The following is a 26,580-nucleotide window of genomic DNA, read 5'->3' on the forward strand; positions in this document are numbered from 1 at the left end:
GAGTGGTGTCTCAATTGTGGAGGAGAGTATTTCGAAGGAGACCATGCACAATAAGTGAAAGTTAAGTGTAGAAAGATATTGTGGACAAAGTTTCAGAATTTTTTGATCAGACCTCGTATATTTATTTAAAACTCTTAATTTTTCATATTGCATAAAAAATAACATCCTGATAGATTAATTGAGATTGTATACTTACCACAGAAGTGATATATTTAAACACCTTAATGTCAAATAGTCATAAAACAGTTTTTCACAACAGAAGTAAGATGTATGCTACGGCAACTATTTCTGAAAATTTGTTTTGTTTCAAATCATTTTTGGTTAATGATATAAAGTTGTTATGCAATCAGACTGTGTGGTGAACTGAGTGAAGAATGAATCTTAAAATTGTAAGTAACTATGTATGAGCATGTATATAACATTGTGCAACCAGGCAGTGGATCACATACACTTTCTATCTTTCTTTCTTTCGCTTGTGCCTTTGTCCCGCAGGTACACAGGGTCAGCATGGTTAATCAGATTTGGCAATGTTAGATTAAGGGGTGGCCGGATGCCCTCCCTACCGACACCCCGTACCCCCCGGGACGAAATTAGTGTACCCCAACCGTCTGCAACTAGTGTAATCCATGGAAGAATGCGAAAGCGTTCAGATGTCTGCGAGCCAGGTAACTGCGGACGGACGTGGGGACCAGCCCGGTATTCACTTATGGGGATGTGGAAAACCGCCTAAAAACCACATCCAGGCTGGCCGGCACACTGACCGGCACTGTTAATCCACCGGGCAGATTTGATCCGGGGCCGGCGCGCCTACCTGAGTCCACGAAGCAGCGCATTAGCGCTCTCGGCTAAAGTGGCGGGTAGTGGATCACATACACTGTGTGACAGGAATCTGTCAAAACAGCTGGTAATTACATCAAGGAAGTAATATCTTTATTTCAGTCCATCACATATGGAAAGTACTTTTATTTAAACCACCTTCTTGGAGGGCATAATTTGATACAATACTAAAATTAATTAAAGTTTTGTGTTCATTAGAGCAGGGGAAGTACCTAATTCTACAAAGGTCATAACAATGCTTATTTGCTGTAGCCAGTGAGAAAGAGCGTGGTTTCGCATTCTGGAGGTGTCAGATTGCATCTGTGGTTTAATTATTGAGGAGTCAGGATCTAGTTTTTATAGAGGAAGGATTTGTCTACCATTTCTCTGAAACTTACGATAAAGTGTTCAATTGTGTGTCTAAGTGAGCAGCACTGTGTTAAAAGACAATAAAAGCACACATAACCATTAGTATTCGGTTGGATAATGTTAAGGAGGGTTTTGTTAGCTAAACTGAAAGCTTTCTATTCTACAAGTTGTAATAGCACATGGCATGGTATACAACCTCCGCTTAATCACGGAGAATAACAGTCATGTGTAATATTTTGGTGAGTAAATACGAACACTGAACAACATGCAAACATTTTAACTGTACATATAACAATTCTAGTTATAGTTTCTAACTAGAAGGTCAGTGGTTCTATATGGACAATGAGTGTTAGTAAGAGTGTGGAGTTTGAGTGAAAGTGATTAGTGAACATTAACCTTCGTACTAAGAAGATGGCATCAGAAAAGTGAACTTATGGTCTCATATGGATTAGGGGGCAGTATTTGTGACTTTTCGGTATGAAAATACAGCACAGTTATTTTTCACACGGCTTTCCTCACTTAGCTAACGAATCTAGGCCCTAAGTTACAAAAGACTTACAGCAAATTAACAGTCAGTAGGAAGCAGTTTATGGACATGTCCATTGTATTGACTGAGCTACACTATTTGTCTCCCAGACTAGGCAGCAGATTTGTGGAGCTTACTGAGGTAAGTGAGCACATGTAGATACTGTAGATATTGCAGATAAGCAAAACAAACTGCAACAAGGACAGTGGCTGTGTGTCAAATGTGAGCAGAGCGTCTAGAGATGCCAGGTTACGGGTAAACTACTGACCAAGTGGCAGCAGGAGAACACACACATAAAATAAGGTTATACTTATGTAAGCTTTCAGAGCCAATGGTTCCTTCTTCTGGCAGAAGGGTTGAAGGGGAAAGAAGAAGTGTCAAGGAAAAGGACTGACGTGGTTTAGAAAAATGATTACATTTTGAAAAAGTCACCCAGAACAGCGGGTCTGGGGAGACTTACTGGGTGGGATGAGAAGGAAAGATTGATTGTTGGGGACTGGACTGGATGAGATTTGAAAACCTGAGAGCTTAAAGGTGGAAGACAGAGATTACAGCAAAAACATAATGCACAAGTTAATAAGAGTGAAAAGCTAAGTACATTGCACACAAGAGAAGTGGGAGAGTGAGGATAAAAAATAGACGTCAGAAAATGAAAGATGTATAAAACTACAACAGAGTGAAGGAAGTAGTAGTTACTGTGAAGAAATACTGAGACAGAAGGAATTAATGTAAATTAAGGCCCTACTACTCTTCTTTTGGAAGAAGGAATCACTCCTTCCAAAAGCTTGCATAAGTATAACCTTCTTTTATGTGTGTGTTCTCCTGCCAATGCTTGGTCAGCACATTTTTTTAACTACCCAGTTACATTATATATTGTCAAAAATTGATTATTTTCATTGTTATGTTAAGGGTAATGATAACTACGCACAGAATACATACAGGTTGTGTGAAAACAGGGAGTAGAAATTACATGAAGATGAAGGAAGATAGTGAGATGCAGAACCGGGAAGAGAAATAATTTGAAGAACTTCCTAAATTATGGGAAGGTAGCAATGAAATAAAAATATGAGGCGTTAAACAAGTAATTGAAAAGTGTAAGAGCAGTACAAAAGGAAATATTAATATTAATAACAATAGAAGTAGTAGTAGTAGTAGTAGTAGTAGTAGAAGAAATAATAATCCTGAGTAATGATACACTTGGTACAAACACACACACCTTTCAGTTGTGATAACAGTGACTCCCAATAACCTATATCAACTCCTTCAGGCTTTCCACTTATTTTACTCTCAATCTGCTGCTGAAGTGCTTCCAGTTGTGCGGCTGTTTTGCCTTTGAAGACAGCAGCAACATCTTTAGCCACAGATTGGTGTATGCCTTCTCGTCTTCCGACAGCTGAAAACAATCATAATATGAATAAAAAAATCTTTATTTTATATTACAAACATTAATTATGAGAAGCATAGCTGGTTGGTGTGTGACAATATCATAAAGTGAAATGAAAACCAATCTTCTGCATTTTGTTGCAGGCACCTTAAGCAGAGTGACTTTTTGTGAACCAATGCAGCAACGTGTGTATTACTCGCCTTGAAATAAATAAGTCTACGTAACAGAAGGAGTAAACATGACAACTCACTGCAGAGCTGAGGGATTGAGTGGTTGACATGCACATAAACAAGACCTGAAAACATTACTGAGGTTTCTGTCACCAGATCAGAGAACATATTGTTAACTGTGACATTTTGCTATTTGTGGAGGAAAGCAATCATCTCCCAAGGAATCAGTATAGATTCAGGGAATTCCATTTGTGTGAAACAGAGCTTGCTTTATTCATTCACAAGATCTTGGAAACAATATATGAAGGTGAACATGTACCTCTCATCTCCCTAGATTTTCAATATGAGTGTGACACTGCACTCCATCATCAACCATTAACTGAGATATGATTATATGGAGTATCTTTCCAGATATGTGTTTGACTCTCTGAATATTTGCCTAACAGAACCAATTATCTTACATCACACATAAAACGTTCTAGAGAGTAATTTTTCCCTGCTCAGTAAGTGAGTGGAACAGGGCAGAAGATTTATAACATTGGTATGATGTGCCCTCCCCATGCACTGAACAGTGGCTTTCACAGTATACACGCACATGTAGATACACCTACCCAAGCATACTGTCCCAGCCGACTTCATTGTAATGGTACTTTCCATTAGTACAGAAATATATTCAAGATATATTCAGAAAATCACAATATATTATTGTTCAACATTTCTTATATTATACTTTTCCATAATGCTGTACTGCAATTGGTTTCTCTTTATTTTACTTTATAAAACACGTAACATTGGATGCAGTTGTCTCTGGTTCGCAATAACAATAGCAATGACTGAAAGAGCACACCAGAATGTTTTACATAAATTCAACATATTTAGCAGCATATCTATGTGTGGCACACTTTCATACTGCATGTGGAGTGTCCTCAGCAGTTCTCAGAGAGCGCGAACATGTGACTTGTAATTTTACAGAGTTGTACAACCTACATCTGTATGACAATACCTAAGGAACACAATGAATAAAATACAGTTTCAGTTAACATTCACCACCATGGATGGTGACTATTGTTTCAAAGTAAATATTGATTTAACTTATAGTGACAATATGAATAAAAACAGTTTTCCAATACTCAATCATAGTATTGGTGAAGTAGTGGGAGAGCAGTAAATGATGAAAAACATGTTTCTTTGACCCATTTCACTACTGATACAAACAAAAAGACAATAGAAAAACATATAAAATTTATGTCTACATAGAGGTAATGGTGAACAGGAAGCCATAAGCCAATCAACATTAGTAACTGGAACTTCAGCAGTACCAGATATAAATTTATACTTGCAGCAGGATGCTGGACTGTGTGTCATATTTGTTGACAGTAAAGAAAAGAAAGTTCATCGCAAAATTACAGCACAGTGAAAGTAAAGTCTACTCCAAACAAATTGTCAATATCATATAATCTGGTCACAAACGAGTTAAGATCTAAACGGTGTTGGGATTAGCAGTTAATGTATTGGTGCAAGGCTTGAGACACACATTCCGACATTTATGACAACCAGCAAGGCATCACCCACAATGCTGAGAGTGTACTCTCCGAGGAAGAATTTATCAAGTATTATTATTATTATTTGCTTTGATGGCCTCATTGAGCCACTTTATTCAATCATTCCCTGGTCCTCTTCTTCAGTAAGCACATGTTTCATTCTTTCATAACTGCCCAGTATCTTTTCATTCGTTCCGATCCTCCCTGTCTTTCCTAATCTGTAAGTACCCTTTTCATTGTGTGTCATTTGTCTACTTTTGGTTTAAATATATTTTCTTGTCTTTCAGTTTCTTGAGATTTTCTGTCTTGTTTTGCAGATCATCCAAGGTTATATCTAGTTCTCTCATATCCTGTTTAATTACCATGTTACTTTTTGAGCTTTTATCATTTTATTGATTCTTTCTTGCCAAGCAGGTTTTTCATCCAAGTTGTGCATTATAATCTCATCAAGATATTTAAATTGCTTCACTATTTTAATTTTTCTGTTGTCTAATGTTACAAGGTCTATTACAAGCGGGTCTGTAACCATCATCTCGGTCTTTTTGAAAGATATCTGGAGTCCTACTTTTTGCACTATATTTTGCAGGCTCATTATTTGATTTCTAGCTTCTTGTACATTATTAGCTAGTAATGCCAAGTCATCTGCGAATTCCAAACAATTTAGGTTTATATCATCTTTCTTGGTTCCAATTTTTATGTTTTTAGGATTCTCTTTGTACCATTCTCTCATCAAGTATTCAAGAGCACAGTTGAAGAGCAGTGGTGATAGACCATCTCCTTATCTTAAACCTGTTTTAATCATAAATGGCTCAGATAGTTCTCCTCTGAATTTGACTTTGGACTTGGTGTTTCCACGGGTTAATTTTATCATTTTTATTAAATTGGGATGAAGTTCACAATTTTTTAACATGTCCAGCATGGAAGATCTGTGGACACAAATGTTATGACTAGTAGCTTCTGTCTCCTTTTGTAGGTAGGCATCCACTATTAATTTTAATGTGGTGATCTGTTCTGCGCAGCTTCTCCAGGGTCTCAATCCCCCTTGATATTCTCCTAGCTCCTTTTCCATATGGTCTTTACAGCGATTGGAGAGAAATCTCGATAATATTTTGTATGTGCAGTCCATAGGGATATCCCTCTGTAGTTGTCCGGATTTGATTTTCCTCCTTTTTTATGTAATGGGTGTATGATGGCTGTAGTCCAATGTTCTGGTAGCTCTTCTCTGATCCAGATTTTAACTGTGCATTGATGTAATGATATTTTCATGGGTTCTGCTGCGTATTTCCAGAGTTCTGCAAATGTTTGATCTTCTCCACTTGTTTTGTAGTTCTTGAGCTCACTCAAAGCTCTGTAAACTTCGTGAATTGTCAGAGGATTTATATTTTCTGGTGTTTTTTTTTTTTTTTTTTTGGAGTTTCTGTGTTTATTTCAAGAAGTTCAGGAGGATCCTCGCAATTTGGTAGTTCGTTAAATGTTTCTGCTAAAATTTATGAATTTCTTTTATCACTATGGGCCATCTTATTGTTTTTATCTTTTAGTATTAGTGTTGGGGGATCATATCTTTGAAGTTGTCTGCTAAATGTTTTGTTGTAGTAATCTCATGAGCTTGTTTTCTTACTATTTGTTTTTATCATAGAAAGTATATCTTTTTGATATTGACATTTAACCTTCCTTAATGTTTTTTGAGTCATCTTTCTTTGTTTTGTGAGTTCCAAGTAAGATTCTTCTGTTTTTTGACTCTGTTATTTATCAATTTATGGGAGTCATATGCTCTCTTCTTTTTTGGGTGGGATTTTTTTCTTCCTCAGTGGGGTGAATTTAATTTTTATTTTTATCAGCTAAGTTATCTTTTAAGTGACTACACACTGTATTCGAATGCAGTCTGTTGCCAGCAGTGGAATTTTCCTTAAAAGATTTCCTTCCATGGTTGACTGTCAAAGGTGCTCAACCTTGTGTGGAGCAAGCTCCAAGTTACAACTACAGTTGTGAACCGTAGAGGGGATCAGTTGTTCGAGGTTGAAGGGTAGGCATTTCCTCCGTACCCTACGCTATGGTTTTCCCGCCAATACTCGGGTGGCTAACTGCAGTGATTTCCCATAATCAAAGTGTGAGGGTACTTCTAAAAAGTTGCTGAAAATGGTAAGGATGTAGCTAATCCCCTTCTGGTATGTGTGATCACTTTCAAGTCACAACAGAGATCAAAATATGTATTGCAAATGGCACAAGACGAACTTAGCCATTTATATCTAATAATCTGTGGTGTTACAACTTTTTCTTATGTGGACTGAGTTGCAGCCAGTGTCAGCACTATCTAATGTGCAACAGCCTTGCAAGTTCTCATAATGGTGAAGACTGTGAAGAATCAAATCAGCCACACGGGATTAGCCAAGCAGTCTAAGGTGCTACAGTCGTGGACTGTGCGGCTGGTCCCGGCGGAGGTTCGAGTCCTCTCTCGGGCATGGGTGTGTGTGTTTGTCCTTAGCATAATTTAGGTTAAGTAGTGTGTAAGCTTAGGGACTGATGACCTTAGCAGTTAAGTCCTATAAGATTTCACACACATCTGAACATTTTTGAATCAAATCAGACAGCGCACTGCACAGATCCATGTATAGGATCTGCTCAGAGTTCAGTAAGGGAGCAGAGATTAATATAATTAGGGCAATGAATGACTTGACTTATCAGGAAGCAATGGATTTTATTGGGAACAAAAGATAAGCTGCCACAGTGCCCCCTTTCCTCCTTTACCAGTAGTTAACACCGCACACATTGCCAAAATGCAATTACATTATCCAATGTAACCCACCAATGTAATACACCCAGTTCAGCACACAACACCTGCTGGGCACAATGTCTTCGGAGAAAGTGCTAATATCTGTTCTACCTGGGAACAAAGGAAACACGCAGCCATAAAAGAGATAAAATTTACTGGGTTACACAGCAACCCCAGCAAGAGTACAGCAAAAACAGTTTACAAGTCTCGAACATATTAATAACTGAGGCCATGGAGGCCTGAGTATTCTCTAATAAAAATGTTATCCACATCAAGCGTCAATGATGTAGTGCTGTGCATGCAAGAGTATCTGGTGACGGCTGTCAGTGACTGGGATGCCCTCAGTAGCCGTCTCAGAAAGTTAATGGCATGCTATTTGAAAGTTGGTGTGCAATATGCTTGCCATAGTGGCCCAACTTTTGTCCACTATAGATGTATTAACTTGCAGGTTACTACACTCCTCCGATGCGATCACGCATTACCATCCACAGTGCTGTGACTGAAGAGATGCCCATCCATGGAAGAGCCAGAGGCTATACTAAAAGGACGGCGATGCCGGCTCGGGGCAGGGGGAGGCACCAGCACTTGCCGCAGGAAGCAAATTTTGCCATCGGTGCTGATGAAACTCTTGACTGCCGGGGTATCTCGGCACGGCCAAGTGTGTGTACTCTGGAGCGGCCAGGTCAGATGAAGAATGAGATGTGTGGCCCGTGCCCCCAGGAAGGAGCCCGGCACTCATCCTGGGATGCAGCTGGCTCTGTCAGTTTGCTAGAAGTCAGTGTTTGGTGTGAACTGTGCAATCGAGGCAACCATGCTGGCTGTATCCAGTGAGTGCACTGTTCAAGTGCTCTGGCTCATACTGGAGTTCTGGATGCAAACCTCGAGGAAACTGGTGCTGTTAGGGGAAGTATGCCCGGCAGCAAGAGGCTGAGCAGCAGCCTTGGTTGACGGCTGTGCAGGAGCTCAGTGGGAATCTTGACCCCAGCTAGCATTGTTCTGTAAGAGCTTAAATAAAATGTGAGAGCCTCCTCCACTGAAAAATCCTCTACATACATGCACATTTGTCACAAACTTTCAGACAAGGTGCTCCAGTCTGCTGTTCGACTGTGGATGGAAGGGAGGTGCCGTGACGTGGCGAATGCCATCGTATGTACAAAAGTTCTTGAACAACTGTGCCACGAACTGAGGCCATTGTCCAAAACCATGGTGCAATACAAGCCTTCTGTTGAGAATATCTTTGACAGTTGTGCCTTGTATCACAGATGTAAAATGAATGAAAAGTTCAGACCGGAATAGCATTCTGGTCTGAGCTGCCAGAGTTGGAGGTCGTGTGTATGTGAGATGTGCTTGCTACTGTTAACAAATGGTGTATGTTTCTCTTTCCTTTTCTGATGAATGCTGTGGTCAAAAGCTTATGTGTGAGTGTTTTCTAATTGTGCCTGTATATATCATCTTTACAGTAAGTAGCAATCTATCTTTTCTCACATTGTTGGTATTCCAAAATAAAGTTTCACTGCTTAATGATATGTAAATATATTTATGATAATCATGTTTCAGTATATTCACAGCAATATGTTTGTTTCTTTGTTTCTCGTCGAGTCAACAGGCATAATGACAGTGCAACATAATCCTCCTCAGCAGATGCGGATCTTTGCAATGCTGATCATCTTAAAGTGGTAACTGAAGACTAGCGACTTTGAGAAGGTGTCAGCCACACTGTCAAGACCTCATTGCCCTTTACTTTAATACTAAATGAAAAAAAACGTAAATGTTAATCATTGTGATCAGTGTCTGTAACACATCTAAAGAAAGCAGTTATGGTCTGACTGCCAAAAGAAGTACTGTCAATTGTCTGCAGTTCATGTTACTGTTACACTGAGGTCACCTTGTGGAGAACAGGCATTACGTCTAAGAAAATCACGGATAAACAGTGTTTTCAAATCAGCTGTCTAAAGGATGAAATTTTGAAACTTGATTTTTTTTTAAACAGGAAAGACAAGAAAATTTGCAAAAATGAATGGCTCATATTTAAGAATGACATGGGGTTGGGGCATGGAGAAAGAGAATTAAATTTTTGCCAAACTGTCTCACCATGTTCTCACTGCTCCATACCCACAAAGTTTACTAAGTTCATGGTCATTGAATTTTTGGATTCTGATTAATGAAAATTAATAAGTCTGACAATTAGCAGATATGAATTTGACATGGAGGGAACATGGTAAAATACCATAAACGACAACAAAAGTAAGTTGTAACAATAATTAAATATGTTTTCTAACACTTAACATTTTTAGAACTCTCCACCCACATAATACATTTTCCAATTCACAGCCAGGCACTCTCTTAGAGAGGAAAAAAAGCTTTGGGAGTGGAGCAAGGGGGTGTGTGGTGTGGGGGTGACAGCAAAATACAAAACATATGTCTAAAAAGATGTGAACTCGATTACAATAGAAATTTGGCAAGCAAAGAGAAAAATAGCTCAAATACCAGTAATTTCACTTTGAGGTTTAAAGTTTTCATTTCACTGAAAGGGTGCCTAAGTAAATAATTATAAATGCAGATGACAAACTATGTAAAAATTCTGGTTGAAATATGCAAAGTACAAACCAAAATATATTATCAAATGCACTGCTAAGATATATGCTTTGTAGAAGATGAAAGTGAGACTGATGACCTTATTTCCATATGTATGAATTCCTTTGATCAATATTACTTACTTTTTACAGCAGCAAAATAGGAAGAAATCGTGTTCACTCAAAGTGGAATCCAAAAGTAAAATTAAGTATATACTATTGAGCCCTTTCCCTCCATTTACCTCATGATGAAGGGTGACACAAACAATGAACAACAGAATTTGGATGGAGGACCTGCAAGTACTTCAAAAACAGATGAACACCAAGATGTATGCAGAAGATCCATACTATTAAGGAATGCTGTCAGTCTTACTTCTTAGCCAGTTCCTTGAAAAATAGAAGTTTGTTAGTGAAGCAACTCTGTTGAACCATTTATAAGCTTCCCATCATAAGGTATAGGATGGACTGACATGCCACAGGTGCCACTGGGAAACCTACAGGGGTTGGGCAAAAATATAACAATACCAAGAGAAATGCATGCCTGAACATAAATGCAGATGGTAGCCAAGCCTGGCGGTTGCGCTGTTGTATGTGACTACAAATGGTAGCTATGCAATGCGCTAAATAGATTGCAAGTGTTAGGTGTGGTCCATACAGTTTCCTGTGTAGTTGTGAGTGCATTATGTCAGAGCTAACTGAATTCAAAAATGGACAAAGTCATGGCGCTCATATGGTTGTTGCTTCCATAGGCAAGGTAGTCAAAGTGTCTGGTGTTTCAAGAGTCACTATATCGAAGAGTCACTGCTCTAGCTCGAAAAAGGAATGATTTCGAAAGGTAGCATGTTCTCTCTCTCTTTTGTATGTGTCTGTCGACGATTTGGCTTCTGCTACTTGGTAAGCGGCCTTGTCAAATCCTAAATTATTTTTCTATTTTGTATTATTTGCAATAAATACTACCTGTAAGAATGACATTACAGTTTGTATCTACATTTTCACTGTAATTTTTACAGCATGAAGTTTGTTTAGTGTATTTTTTCCATGAGGTTTGAAGGATGATGGCTTTTCATTCAACTTCTATGGCCAAAGCAAACACAAGTTCAAGATGGAAGGAAAGGACAATTTAGTTGGATATATATCTCATGAAACAGTGACAGTAAGTTACTTTCTAATCAAAGTGTTACCCAGTTTATCTTACAGTATGCACAAGGTGAAACTGAACAACAGAGAAGCTGCAAAGTATTACATTTCAAATGTTTCCCGAAAGACCTATTTTGTCTTACTCATCTGAATACACTCATAATATGCATACATATATAACAGACAAAATAACAGATATTATCATTGCCTGCCCTATCTGGTGGCACATTGCTAAAACAGGAAGAATAATTCTTTTGTAAATTCTTGATAAAAGCACCCTCTCTCTGAACTGAATAATAAGGCTGCAGGTACATCTTCATACCATGATTCATCTGAGCATGTACGAGGGTTGCAACTTTAACAGTGGCAACTATTTATTTACAGCTCTTACAAAGTAGATATGTATTTCAAAGTAGTCACCAGCATTGTGTATAGCCCGTTGCCAGCAATGTGGAAGTCTTAGGAAAGTCTTAGCAGTGCCACTTGTGTTGACAGTTCGAGCAGCACGAGGGCTTAAGTCAGGGGAGTGCAGTAGGTGGTATAGCACGTAGCAGCTCCATCAGTCAAACAAATCAGTAACAGCTTGCACTGTACATGCTTGAGTATTGTCCTGAAAAATGATGGTCAGGTCCTGCAGAAAGTGTCATCACTTCAGTCTCTAAGCTGGTCGTAGGTTGTGTGTCAAAACTGAACAGTATAGAGACACTAAAGATGACACTTTCTGCAGGACCTGACCATCATTTTGCAGGACAATACTCAAGCATGTACAGTGCAAGCTGTTACCGATTTGTTTGACTGATGGAGCTGCTACATGCGATACCACCTACTGCACTCCCCTGACTTATGCTCTTGTGAGTTCAACTCGATTTCTAAACTGAAGGAAACACTTCACGGAATTCGCTTCAGAACTGCTACAGATTCGTCGGACAATAGATCGTGCCGCTTGAACTGTCAACACAACTGGCACTGCTAAGAGTACCCCACAACTTCCACACTGCTGGCAACGAGTTATACACAAGGCTGTTGACTACTTTGAAGGTCAGTAAAACTTTGAAACACGTATCTATTTTGTACAAGCTGTAAATAAATAATTCCCACTATTAAAGATCCAATCCTCGTATCATCACAAGCAACTGCCATTCCACATAAGACAACACATAACACACTATAAATTGTTTAAAAGTCTTTTCAGTTATTTAAGGCTCAAACTCTTTTATATTGTTTGATAACTATACAATGACAATTTATTACTTTAAATGTAAATGCAGTTTTTTTCATCAATGAGAAAAGTGAGCTACCAAGATCAAAATCCAAGTGGGAATTTGAATTGCCCGTAATTACTTTCACAATATTTTTCAGTGACCAGAGAGTCATGTCCAAACGTGACAGAGATTCATATTCCACACCTCAAGCTCCTATGCGCAGTTGGGTTATTTTTGACCAAAATGAAAGGCAACCAAGAGGCAACTCTCAACGGCAGATCGAGAAAAGGGGGGGGGGGGGGGTCAAACCGGATATTTGTTCCAGGCAGCAATTTCAGGTGGGGGGGGGGCAGTCGCCAAATTCATATATTTGAAGAAAAAAACTTGTTTTGCAAAGTGCCTAGCAACCAGCACATGCTGTTCTATTGATTATACATTTGAAATTTGAAATGCATCCCAGTTGGCTTTTTAACACATCCTAAGTTGATTTCTGAATGTTTCTTACGTTGGTTTTTGAAAGTAGGGTTAGTGTACGTGATACCTTGCCAGGAGGATTGCTGTTGCATCTTGAAAAAAATCTTTCCTAGATGGCTACACGAGCCAAATGGTTGAATGTCAAGCGATGATCATTGTTTGTTTATATGGCTGATTGGGTGTGCAAATAGTCAGCATTATTATAATTATTAGCAAAATCAACAGGTTTAAACCACCGTTGCAAAAATAAATGATTAACAGGAATAATAGGTACGAATGGTACATATTATATTATCAGTGTAGTAGTCCAGTCAAATAGCTCCAAATGGCAGAAAGTTTTTGCCAGAATGCTACACCACTAAATGGGCTAAACCAAAAAAGTGAGGGTTTTATATTAATATAAAAGACATATATCACACATACACATACATGATCATAATTTTGAATGTAAAACTGATTTATCAGCATTAAAATAAATATATTTTTAGGAAGCAAACAGCAAATGATGAGTGCATCAAGAAAAAAGCTTTGTGAGGCTCACAACAGAAAAAGAGCTAAAAATAAAATTGAAGAAGTAAGTAAATCTGCTTCTATGGTGAGAAGATGGCTTCATGAAGCAGTTAGCCTATTTGGGCTTGTGCAATTGTTTCTTAGCTGGATCCATCATGTGGAGAAAAATAATGTAAAAGTGTACAGTAACCAACATAAAAGGAAGTAGTCAAAGAATAAGGTTGGCTAAACACCTAGCTGCTACAGCTCTATTAAATAATTTTCCGGAAGTTGTCAAAGCCCTGCAAAAAAAGTGAAGAATCCTCTCTTGCTGCAGAATCTAAGTATGAAGCTGGTCATATACTACAAGCAGTGATGGACTTTAAATTTATCTTCAACTTGACAGTTTAGGCTAGTGTTTTCAAGAGATTAGGAAACTGATCTTCAAAATACAGAAAGAGAAAATTAGCACCTCAGATTCTGTTGCACTAATGCAAGCTCTTGTTAAGATCTTGCAAGACATAAGAGAAAAACTAATACAACATTGGATCAAAGCAGCAGTACCTGAATTGAAAAAGTTGGAAATTGAACTAGTCCTCAAAAACAAATGAACTTCCAGAAAGAAAAGACAACATGAGGAAATCTGCGTGGTCAAATCAAGAACACAAAGACCCAACTGAGCTATTGTCCAAAGATATAAAAGTAGTATCCAACATAATTTTAACACAAACTGAAACAATGGTAGACAGCACACAGCATTTACATGAAAATTTCACCTTCTTCGCTGGTCACACATTTTTAAATATGTCAACTGAGGATATACAGAAAAATGGAGCCGACCTAGAATAAAAACACTCAAATGATATGAATGCAGTTGATTTTTGCCAGGAACTCACTGTATTTAAAAAGCTAGAAATTGATAATTAATAAAAAATCAAGTGCACCTGACCTGTTGCAACATCTGTGCAAGCACGACTTGTAAGAAGTCTTTCTTAATATTAGTATAGCTTTAAGGATATGCTGCACATTAACGACAACATCTGAAAGCTGTGAATGAAGCTTTTAACTGACAATATTTAAAAGCTATCTGCATTCAACAATGAGCTAGGATCACTGATCTGGCCTCACAATCATAGCTACTGAAAACAAATCTGCCTATGAGACAAACTTTGGTGATCTAATAGATCCTTTTGTGGAAACAAAAGCATGCTGTGTAGAGCTGTAGCAAGATTAGAGAGAAAAAAAATGCTGGAACCTACAGTCTGAAGAAATGTGTATGGTCTTGTGTGGTTGTATGTTCTCTATACTTAATTTTGTGTCACACAAAAGAGGAAGTTATTAGCTAATAGGTAATAAAGAGTGCAAATTTATTGAAGGGTTCTTCTTCCGGTCACAAAAAGTCCAGTCCACTATATAACTCTTGAGGTTTTTTTTTTTTAAATAATTTATCTGAGAAGCTCGAGGAGATGTAGTCTCACTAACAAATTCCTGCCTCAGTTTAGAAAAGTCATAGCTCCAGAGCTGGCAATTCCGATTACTATCATTTGGTAATACATATTACACTTTTATAAACATAACTGAATAATACAGGTAGTTTTTTATAGCTGTTAGCTGTATAAAGGTATTGATGTGAAATTTGTAAAATCATATCAACAAAGAGAAAACAGTTGAGCAGCTGAGATGACAAAATTGGAATAATCAGGAAAAAATGTTGATTCATCTGAATTTTTCATTCTTTTTTGTGTTATTTAGCACTACTGAGGTAAATAACACAACATTAACTAAAACTTACGTTTAATTTTTAGAAAGTGAAGAAGGAATCTGTGCAAACCACTGGCAACAAATCAGAGGAGGAGGCGATGCAAGAAGATACGGAGGATAAGTTTTGCAACACTCAGAGGAAGTGGGGCCAAAAGTAAAGATGAGGAGTACCATTGCGATACTGAAAAGATTATGGTAGATTATCATCTGGAAGATGGCTAGTTTGGTCTTCAGATGCAAGCGCTGGGATGCTCTTACTGTCTGGTTCAGTTTACTGAAGGCAGCAGCACCAGCCTTAGCAATAACGGCAGCAGTTGCAACTTCTAAATGGTTTATCACTCATAATCATGTTTCCTCAATATGGAAAATACGACTCTTCTTCCATCTAATGTTCTACTAGTTCTTAAGCGATGCTGATCGCAAGACTCCTCTGGCAGAGAGATAGAGGACCTGAGTTTTTGATATACATGTGACCAAGCCAAATTTCCAACATCATGGTTGGTGGAGACACTAGTGGATGTTCTGCATTTTGTCAGCTATGAGGTAGATATGATCCACATATGGAATCTCCAGAACAGTAATATAGTGTGTTTTCCCCTTGGCTCTAAATTGATTAAGATGCATTTTTATAATTTCGCAATTTCGTAATTGCAGTTCTTGAGGCCAATTCTCCAGAATAATCCATAGCACAGCCCTTGACACTTACTTGAGTGATTTCTATGAATCAATGAAGCACAATGTAGAGATCATGCTGTTTATCAAGGCAAGAATTTGTTATGCCTCTTTTTGTTACAAAGCAGTAATAACTTTTAGGTTAGTATTTGTTTAGTAGAGAATTTCCACCTGTTAATAAAGTATGACAGAATTTTCCAGCTGCACAAAGTAGATATATATCTCTGCATGATGTATAACTGGATACATTACTTTGTCTTAACACAGGTTGCAGCCAGAGACAAAATTAAATAAAAACAAGTCCTAATTGTTACCTTCAAATGATAACAGTGATTACAGTAATGCTACAAGACTTTCAGAGTACTATTCAAATTCTAAAAGAAATGAACATGGCAATGGAGAAGACCAAGCAAACATGTTTGTTGGAATTATTAAAAATATTCCATTTTATAGGGAGAACATTGTGCTCGAGCGATCTAGATGCTTGTAAAACAATAAACTGATAGCCAAGATCGCAGGAATTCTTTTTATTCCACGATTACCAGTTTCGGGAAAACTAAAGCCGCCACATCGGATCTTAGGGCACATACAACATCAAGGCAAACACTGGTGATATTAATAGTTGCCTTACAAAATTGTTGTAAGAAGCACATAGGTGTCCAAGAGAGATGACATTATAAATGTTAAGTGTCTCTATCACGTACAAGCACAAGATCCGATGATGGCGGCTTTAGTTTCGCCGAAACCGGTAATCATGGAATAAAAAGAATTCCTGCGATATCGGCTACCAGTTTATTGTTTTACAAAAATATTCCAGTATCACAAATAAGATAATAGTACAAATATGGTTCTTCAAACTGTTTCAGTACTTTCACTGCTATGAATACACAAGAAGACCAAGCAAACATGTTTGTTAGAATAATTAAAAATATTACAGTATCACAAATAAGATGATAGCATAAACTTTGTTCTTCAAACAGTTTCACTATTTTGATGACTATGAATAATACACACACACACACAAAATGGAGAGTTTCCAAATGTATTGTAACACTTAAATTCACTATTATTTAATGGACAATCCCTGTACATATTCGGTGGTTAATGACCGCAAGATATGGATATCCACTGATATATCCAGAGTGATCTGCAGTAATTGTTACCTTGTGGGTAAAAGTACACATTGTTGCAGATATCCATGGGTTATCTGTGGACTGCTTTCTAGTTAAAAATTAAAGGATAATATCAATCTTACAACACACATTTCATCAAATTGTATTAGCTGTGGTCAATGAACGAGACTGCACAAATCAGCACCGCACGTTTGTCATAACATCAGCTGAAAACATGAAGTCTGTGGGGATTCTTGGAATGTCTGCAAGGCTTAAGTAAAGTGGAAGTCTGTTTCCATCCTTAGATTATCATAGCAGCTGCTTTAGCTGCAACCAAAGACCTGCATCTAGTAACTATACTTCGCCGTGACCTTGGTTTTCATGCAGTATGTGAAGCACATTCTGGATGGCTGGTTACCAGAGAGGTGTGAGTTGCCAACTTTCTGCTGCCTTCAGTTAACACTTTGTTGCAATTGAGTGATCATGTAATGAGTGCATCGGAGTAAACATTAGTGGAGTGCTTTCATAAAATGAACACCATGGAGATAATTTCATATGAGGCAAAACAAGATGATTTCATATTACTGGGAGAACTAAAAATGAAATTGCTGATTTGGAAGAAATTTGGTTATATATTTGATGGCAAGGAGAATATCAAAGATATATAGTGGCTTGTTTCGTGAGTAAAAAAGTGTAGTCTTACACTGGATATAAATCTGGGACTTTGACTTTGTTAAAATGCATGTGAGGCTGGACAAAGCAGAGTAATTACTTTTTTAAATCCTAAGAGAGATGTAAAAGTTCCTGAAGCCCCCTCCCCCCCCCACCTCACCCCACCCCCAATTTAAAGGTAGTTTTAAAAGTTGTGAGTGGAAATGGATTTCTCGAGATGACACAGTTCCCTATGATGTGGGGTCAAGTTTGATCCAGTGAGTGCCAAAGAATTGGTACCTCATCCAACCACCATTCTGAGAAATTTAAAGAAAACTACTGACTGTCTGCTTGAAGCTGTTTCTAGAGAGGTGAGGAATGTTTACAGTGGTGTAGGAGGGTCACTAACAGTTGAACTATGGTGTGATTAATACTGGAAAAAGAACTGCATGGGAGTGACTGTGCATTGCATTAACAGTGAAGAAGGAAAACTAGAGGATCAAGTGACGTGCACCAAAGAATTCGAGAGTGAGATTGGAAAAACTGGAGAAAATATTAAACATGAACTGATAAAGATATTACGGTCGTTTGATTTACTCAGTACTGTGCTAAACCATGTTTTATAGGGACGGGTGACCAAACATTATAGCGGCACTTTGGCAATATAACAGACTCCTCAGCTCAGCACACAACCTCAATACTATGCTTGACCACACGACTAGAGTGATATCAGTGATTACAAGAACTATGTACAGCAGCAATTAATCAATTCTTGTCAAGCTGTCACCATGTTCTTTTAGAAGAACTGTTATTCTGAACTGCCTGCAGAAGTCGTTGAAAGGAGATGTGGACACACACCAGAACAGCAAACTAGATATCTTTGAGTCAATTAATTCACAATGGTTGGAAGTTCTAGCAATTTTGACCAAGAAAAATTGAGACAATTTAATTGACTATGTTGACAAAAAAATGTTGGTAGATGTAATAAGTTTTCTAATACCATTTAAAAATTCCGCCTGTGATCTCAGAGCCTCCATAATACCAACACAGTATCTATGTGTTTTGTGGGGGTTGAAATTGCTTCTATAAAAAATGAGGACAAAATCCCTTTTCTAATTTATTTAAAGACTAAAGAAAGATCACTTTTAAGCAATATCAATAAGTAGGATACAACAACGACACATAAGCTCGCAACGTTTCTACACACTAAATATGAAAGTTTAAAATTCCTGGCACTGCTGAGAAACATGAAGTTATAAAAGAAGTGAGGCATCATGTTGCAAAAAATTATCCACAGTTCAAAAATAATGAGATCATGTCTGAGGTTCCTGCAAAGAAACAAAAACCCAATGGATATTTCAATGAATCTGAAGATTCATTGGAAGTTGAATCTGTAAGAGATGTTGGCATTGCTGCAGATGAAATTTCGAAATACATCAACGGTAAACCCCAAGTTGCAAAAGACAGCAGCCTGATAGCCTGGTGACACAGGCCTAATAGCATGCATTCACATCTTCCCAAACTGGATACTTCATGCACTGCATTGCAGCATGCAGTGTGGCATCTGAGAGATGGAGAATGCAGGATTGATGCACATCTTCAAAGCCAATGACACTTGATGATATTATCTTCCTGAACAGTAATCTTCCAAACTAAACAGGTACCTGCAGAACTTCTCTTATTCTATTGTCTTTCTCTGAGTTATCAGAATTATTTTTAATTTTTTTCATTTATCACCTTTTCTACAGAGTTCGACATAGCATGAGATAGAAGAAGGAAATATTTAATCTAAAATTTAAGAGTTTTCTTTGTGATTTTTATATTAAAGACTGCCCTAAAGATATTTTTAGTACTTTTACTGTTCGCAAAATTATTTAACTTCAAAATCTAACTTGTGAAATAATATGAAACTAAATAACCATTATCAGTTAAGTGCCTACCTAAACTTTTAGCATGCATGATAGTATTAATTGGTGTTTGCATCAAACTGCCTTAATTTCTGAGGTGGTTCAAAAATGGTATATCTTTCTCTGTTTCAGGTCTGACTTGTCTGTTTGGTGCAGAAAACCTAAAGCTGGTGCCTAATTTTTGTCAATGTTCAGTGTGTTTTCATTGTTTCATTACCTGTCCAAGAGAAAATGGTGTCAGTTCAGGAGAAGGCACAAACTGTTTTATGGTACACAGGGTTTAAACCCATTGTTAGGGTGCAAAGGCAGTTTCATACTGTTTCCAATACAGTAGAACCAGATGCCAAGAGAATAAAAGCATGGCATAGGCAGTTTGTGGACAATGACAGTATTCTGGAGCAGTGTGCAGGCGGTCAGCTTGTCTCTGTAGAACAAATTGAGAAACTCCACTAAGTGTTCTAGTGAAGTCTACACAAATCAATTCATCAGCTTTCAGCTTTCATGGGAAACTTCAGTTTTCATGTTCAATAGTTCATAAGGTCCTCAAAAAGTGGTTCCATCTGTATTCATACAAGGTGCACATTCTGCACGTCATAAGGCCCAATCACAAGCAATGGCAACAGAGATTTGCACGTAAAATACTTAACCGAATAGAATAGAATAGAATCCTGCTTACTTGTTAAGTGTAATGTTTTCCAATGAGGTCACATTCCAGGTCTCTGGGACTGTCAATACGAATAATGTTTGCATTTGAGAGTCACAGAACCCCAACAGTACCAGTGAAAAGGCGTGAGACAGCCTGAAACTGAATTTTTGGTGTGGCCTAGGTACAATAATATAACTGGACCTTTTTTCTTTGCTGAGGAGCCTGTCACAGGATCGAGGCACCCAGACATGCTAGAGATGTTTGGTTTTCCACAGGTTGAAGACCTGCACCCAAAGCTCTGCTTTCAACAAGATGGCACTCTACCTCACTGGTTGCTGGATGTTTGGACAAATCTGAATAGAAAATTTCCAGGAAGCTGGACTAGACAAGATGGACCCATGAACTTGTCTCCACATTCTCCTGACATCACAGTATTGTTTTTTTTTCCTCTGTGACTACATGAAGAACAGGGTGTTTGCAACTGCAGTGCAAGACCCCCAAGACCTCTGCACTTGGAATGTAGAAGGCATTGCTACCATTCTTCGAGATATATTGCAGTGGACCTGGATGGAAACAGAATACAAAGTAGACAGTTATTCTTCACGTTACCGCAAGGGATCACATGCATGCCACCCCCCCCCCCCTCCCCCCCTGCCATTTAACTTAACTTGACATACACCTTATCTTTGAGAAGGAAATAAATTTATTTCATTTACTATTGTGGTGTGAGCAAATTGAAAATAGGGAATTCCAGTGCAGACACCTTGTATTATTCTAGAACAGGCTGTTCCAGTCCGTGGAGCACTTTTGCTCTCTGTGAAACTTCAGATGGAAAGGCACACCATAGAGCATCGTCACTTGCAGTTAACAATCGAATGAGTCTTCACAACACAGACTTGTGATCTTTCGACCATACCTTACATGATCAGCAACATCATAAATCATAGCATCCCCCCCCATACAGGCTCCTAGCTGCTGCAGTTAGTGCTGTGCTACTGCTCTGTGGATGGGGCATTGTTGGGACAGCATGTTCTAGACTATAGAAGAGTTTGCATAGTTTAGTAAGCCATATACCATAAGCTGACATAGTACTGATGTTCTAATTACACTTATGATTTTAAGCTCTATTACAATTATCTGTCCAGAATGGGTACCTCTATATGAGTTCGACTGTGCAGTGCCCTGGAGAAGAATAGATGTGCTGTTAAAATCTGCAAGTGCTAAAAATGGTGACATGTTCCTCTTGCTGGTTTTACACATTTCTAAATGTGCATTCTGTTTCTATCCTATCAGTGGCTAATTACATCTGATTAACTCCTGCTTCTTTCGTAGAAAAAGAGCTCAATTACACAATTTCAAAAAGCTACCACAACAGAATAAGCAGGCCCTTCTAAGGCAAGAGATTCACACAAATTTTCATTTCATTCCTGCTTGTTAATCACATAAGTCATAAATAATGTACAATACAAAAATAGTGATTCTATGAATGTCTGTGTGAAGTATATTTACAAGTATATGATGCAGTTCTTTTTACAGTGACAAGAGTCACAAGTTGACATACTTTGGCATTGTGGTAACTTACGTACATATGGTAAACCAACTGTGTGACTAACATTTAAAAACATGCAACATGTGATAAATTGTGGCAAGACTTTATCTAAGTTCCCATTGCAGCAGAACTGATAAACAGAAAAATTTGCAAAATCTGCTTCAGTAATTATGATAGTTATTTGCAGACCACATACAGAATAAGGCATGCCAAGTAGTATTACAATATGGGCATAAGTTATCTAAATTATGAGACCAGTGCATAAAATGTTAAAAATTTGTTTTCTAGATAAATAAGGAAAATATATTTTGTGTCACTCTAATGTGCAAAAAATAAATTCAAGTTTGATATGACTGCCACTGAAATATGTCCACCTTTTAATGAGAGAATAACTTTTTGTGAGAAGCAAGTTGAGTGAATACCATAACTGTAAATAACAGTACCTTGGAGCCACCAACACTTCCACTAGTCATATACAGGGTTTTTCAAAAAGAATATACATATTTGAAATGCATATATTTATTAAACTTTAAGACATATTTAAGAACCTCTCAAGTTCAGATTACAGATGCTCAATATGTCGTCCATCAACGACACGAACAATATCACATTGATACTCAAATTCCTCCCAAACTCGGGCAAGCATGTCCTTCGTCACTGATGTTATGGCAGTGCGGATTTGGTTTTTCAACTCTTCCAAGTTCTGTGGGAGTAGTGGTACATAAACGTCTTTAACGAAACCCCCAGGAAGAAGTCAGAGGGCGTCAAATCCGGTGACTGTGGAGCCCAGCTGAGACATGCTAAATTGCCAGCTCCTTGACGACCAATCCAATGGTTCAGTAAAGTTTCATTCAGATATTCACGCACTTGATGACTCCAGTAAGGGGATGCCCCGTCTTGTTGAAAAATGAAGTTGTCTTTATGCAGCCTCGGAAACAACCAGTTTTGTAACATAGCGAGATACTGCTGACCGTTCAACCGTGTTTCCATCAAAGAAGAATGGGCCATAAACAGATGATCGGGACATCACACAAAGCACATTGACTTTAGGCAATCGCACATGTTCAATAGCTGCATGTTGGTTCTGAAGGTCACAAATTCAAACATTGTGTTTGTTTACCTGACCACTTACATGGAAAGTCGCTTCATCACTGAACATGATGCATTGTGCAAAAGTGTTATCATTGTCAATAGCATCAAGAATCTTGTTACAAAATGCCACGTTTGCTTTTGTCATCAGGAGACAGAGCTTGTAACAGCTGTAACTTGTATGGCTTCATAACCAACAGATGTCTCAAAACATGTCAAATTGTTGTTGTATGCAGTTGTAACTCCCATCTGGCATGAGGAGTTGCTGTTGAAGGACTACATTGGAAAGCAGTTTGAATCCGTACAACATTTTCTTCACGAACACGAGGATGGCCAGGACTCTTTCCTTTACATACACATCCTGTATCTAGAAACTGTTGATACCATCTGTGAATGTTCCACCCATTTGGAGGATCAATTTGATACCTCAACCTGAAACGTCTTTGCACTATAATCACGGAACTGAACTTCACAAACTTGAGAACACAAAATTATTTCTGCTGCGGAGTAGCCATTTTAAACATATGATGTTTACCAAGCAAAACAGAAGACAACTGGCATCTAGCAGCTATTAATATAAACTAGACTATGTATTCGTTTCTCCAATAGCCAAGCCGAGGTGCAGCGATCAATAGTTTGGACAAAATAATACTTCGTAATATGTATATTCTTTTTGAAACCCCCTGTATATTAGTGTGTATGCAATGCTTTGTAATTGCATGCTGAGAAGGCCCACATCATATTTACATGTACAGAAACAATAACACACACACTGAGCTCAAACAGTTCTGAGTTCAATCAGTGTTAAGGAAATAGCATTACCTGCTTCATATGCACTTTGCTTTTCCAGTTTCCTCAGTTTGTGAAGCTCATCTTCTACAATCACAGTAATATCGTTCCAATAATCTAGATTCTTTCCTCTTTCCAATTCTTTGTAGACCTGGAACATAAAAAGAGAGCAAGAGCTAGTGACACAAAGGCAAAAAGTAAGTCAATTAAGGCCTTGAAGCAGAAGAACCTCAATGAATGCTGCTACTTACTTTGTGTAAACTGGAAGCAATTATAACAAGACAATTTATGTAAGTAATGAAATCTGTAAATATGGCATTAGAGAAATGCAACTGCAAGAATAATAATTTTCATCACTCTTAACCACATTAAACTACACAAAATAAATAATGCATAACGAGCATAGAAAACTTTTAAGCAACCTCCTTTTTGTACGTAGCTCTCAACAGTCTTCAAAAATAAGGGAAGACTGATTACAAGGCAAACAGCAAACACAAAAATACAAATACACAAATACTATGTATATGCTTTTATAAACAGTGCATACACATTAATATGACCACTAAGGAAACATGTAAACATGGAATAACCACTTCTGGCAGTTTCCGGTGATTAAGGGTGGCAGTGTAGTACTGGTGTGCAAGACTCACACTCCCCCTTGGCTATTGAACTTACTTGGAGTTCTTTTGCCGATCTTCTTTTCACGATAGCCGGCTGCGATGTCCTGCACAAGTTCTTCTCCATAGATAAAATGCTACTTTGGAGGAATTTTTCATACTTTTAAAATAACTCTCTACACTCGAGAATACTTTGAACTCAATCTCACTGTATTTTCATCACACATAACATTTTTTATACAACTAAAACATTTTTCGTACGCTTGACACCTTCCAGTCCATCAGAAACTATCACATTTATTTTTCCATAAATACAGTCTACAAATCTCTCCAAGGTTAACAAGACAACTGTCTGGACCTTACAAAAGTAAGAGAACAAATGAATAAGTAAGTGTCTCCTCTCTTCTTTCAACAGCATTCAAATGTTCACCAAATAATGTTTGACGCTGCACCGAGTACGGTACATTTACTCCTTGAGCTGGACGTGTAACTTCTTAGGCGGGCTTGGCGATTACCTGCTCATGCCAATCATCTGTCCGATACATGTCCATTCTGCACACACATAATTGTGGTGCAGTAGACACAGCTCTACTTTACTACACTCATCTCTAAAATAACGCGTGTTCGAGACGGCGGAAATACAAGTGTCTCTAGAATTTACCCCGAAATTCTTGAGGCACTACACACTCACAGACAGTAAGTGGCATAACTAGCAGTGGAGGGTGTGATGCGGAAAACAGTGAAGCCATTGTTGTAATGTGGAAACGGAGCAATTTATCTGACATCTAAAAGGGAATGATCATTGGTTTTCGGGCCAAGGATGGAAGCATTTCTAAAAAGTTTGTAACCTGTATGTGTGCTCCCGTGTTTAAAGTATACTGTCCATGGCAAAATGGCGCTATCTGAAGCTGGTGCCGAGGCAACTGTGTTGCACCACAGGCTATAGATGATGGGGGTAAACGATGACTGTGGAGATGTGTGCAAATGAACAGACATACAACAGTTAAGCAACTGACTGCCCAATGAACCGAGGAAACAGAGCCTTCTCAACGACAGTTCAGCAAATGTTGCTGAGCATGGGCCTCCGCAGCAGGTGCCTGGTTCGTGCACCAGTGTTGATTGCTGTTCATTGGCAACAAAGGTTGGAATTTGCACACCAATACCACAATCGAATGTCCACTGAGTGGGGACAAATGGCTTTTTAAGATGAATCACATTTTATGTTCCATAGGGCGGATGGCTGTCAGCGTGTACGGTATGAAATGTCTGAAAGCTAACATCCTGTAACAATTGTCAAAAGGGTCCACGCTGGAGGGCATTCCCTAGGTGATCTCATCATTCTGGAAGGCACAGTGGCCCAACATGTGAATGCATCTATCCATGGGGTCCCTGTCCACCCCTAAAAGTAGTTTGTTTTTTTCTCAGCACAATGGCAGTTACCAGTGAGACAATGCAACGTGTCACACAGCTCACAGATTATGTGTGTGTGTGGCTCGAAGAGCACCAGGATGAGTTTACCGTACTCCCATGGTTGTCAAACTTCCCAGATTTAAATCCAATGGAGAATCCGTGGGACCACCTCGATCGGGCTTTTCGTGCCCTGCACCCTAAACCAAGTAACTTAGTGAAGATGGCCAAAGTGCTGGAGTCAGCATGTCTGCAAACGCCTGTCAGTACCTTCCAGAACCTCATTTACTCTTCAAGCACATCTCACAGTGGTCCGTGCTGTAAAAGGTGGTAATACTGACTTTTGACAGATGATCACATTAATGTGACTGGACGGTGTATACATTCCCTGCTGCTGGCACAACGAACTGACTGTATACATAAATGTGATACATTTGCTGTAAATTCTCAATATGTGTTTACAATTATCACTTACAATATGTACAATTTGGAAATGTCACAGCATTATGCTTCTGTGAAGAAGATACTGACATCTGCTCAACCAATATTAGGTACTTTTTGTAATACACTTCTTATACTTTACATAAATGTGTGGCCAAGTTCTTATGATTTATATTATCCCAAATTTTGTAGGCTTCAGAAGATGATAGACTAATTTGTTGAAATCAGGAAAGTAAAATAAAAATAACTGTGAAACTGCCAACTGAGTTTTATGCTTAAATAAATATTTTCTAAATATGCCCATTTGTTTAATAAATCTAAATGTGAGAGAATATAGTAGTATACTAACATTACAAGCTCTACTTGTTTCTCTATTAAGCCTACTCAAGAAATTACATTTATTACAGATTTTGATCTGTTATCAGATAAACCTGTGTGAAGGCAGTAGCAAAGTAACAGACAAATAATAAATAAAAACTAATTCACTT

At 38.2% G+C, this 26,580-nt stretch overlaps 1 protein-coding gene across 1 annotated transcript in view; it reads right to left on the reverse strand.

The window, feature by feature from the left end:
• Positions 1 to 26,580, reverse strand: part of LOC124612533 (cactin) — a 158,107-nt gene that overhangs the window by 45,081 nt on the left and 86,446 nt on the right. Inside the window, exons 6-7 of the mRNA XM_047140799.1 lie at positions 23,661 to 23,778; positions 2,928 to 3,104 (exon numbers count right to left, since the gene is read on the reverse strand). Coding sequence (XP_046996755.1) covers positions 2,928 to 3,104; positions 23,661 to 23,778 — 295 coding nt within the window. The remainder of the gene's footprint in view (positions 1 to 2,927; positions 3,105 to 23,660; positions 23,779 to 26,580) is intronic.

Source organism: Schistocerca americana, chromosome 4 (assembly GCF_021461395.2).
Source record: "Schistocerca americana isolate TAMUIC-IGC-003095 chromosome 4, iqSchAmer2.1, whole genome shotgun sequence".
NCBI classification, from domain to species: Eukaryota; Metazoa; Arthropoda; class Insecta; order Orthoptera; family Acrididae; genus Schistocerca; species Schistocerca americana.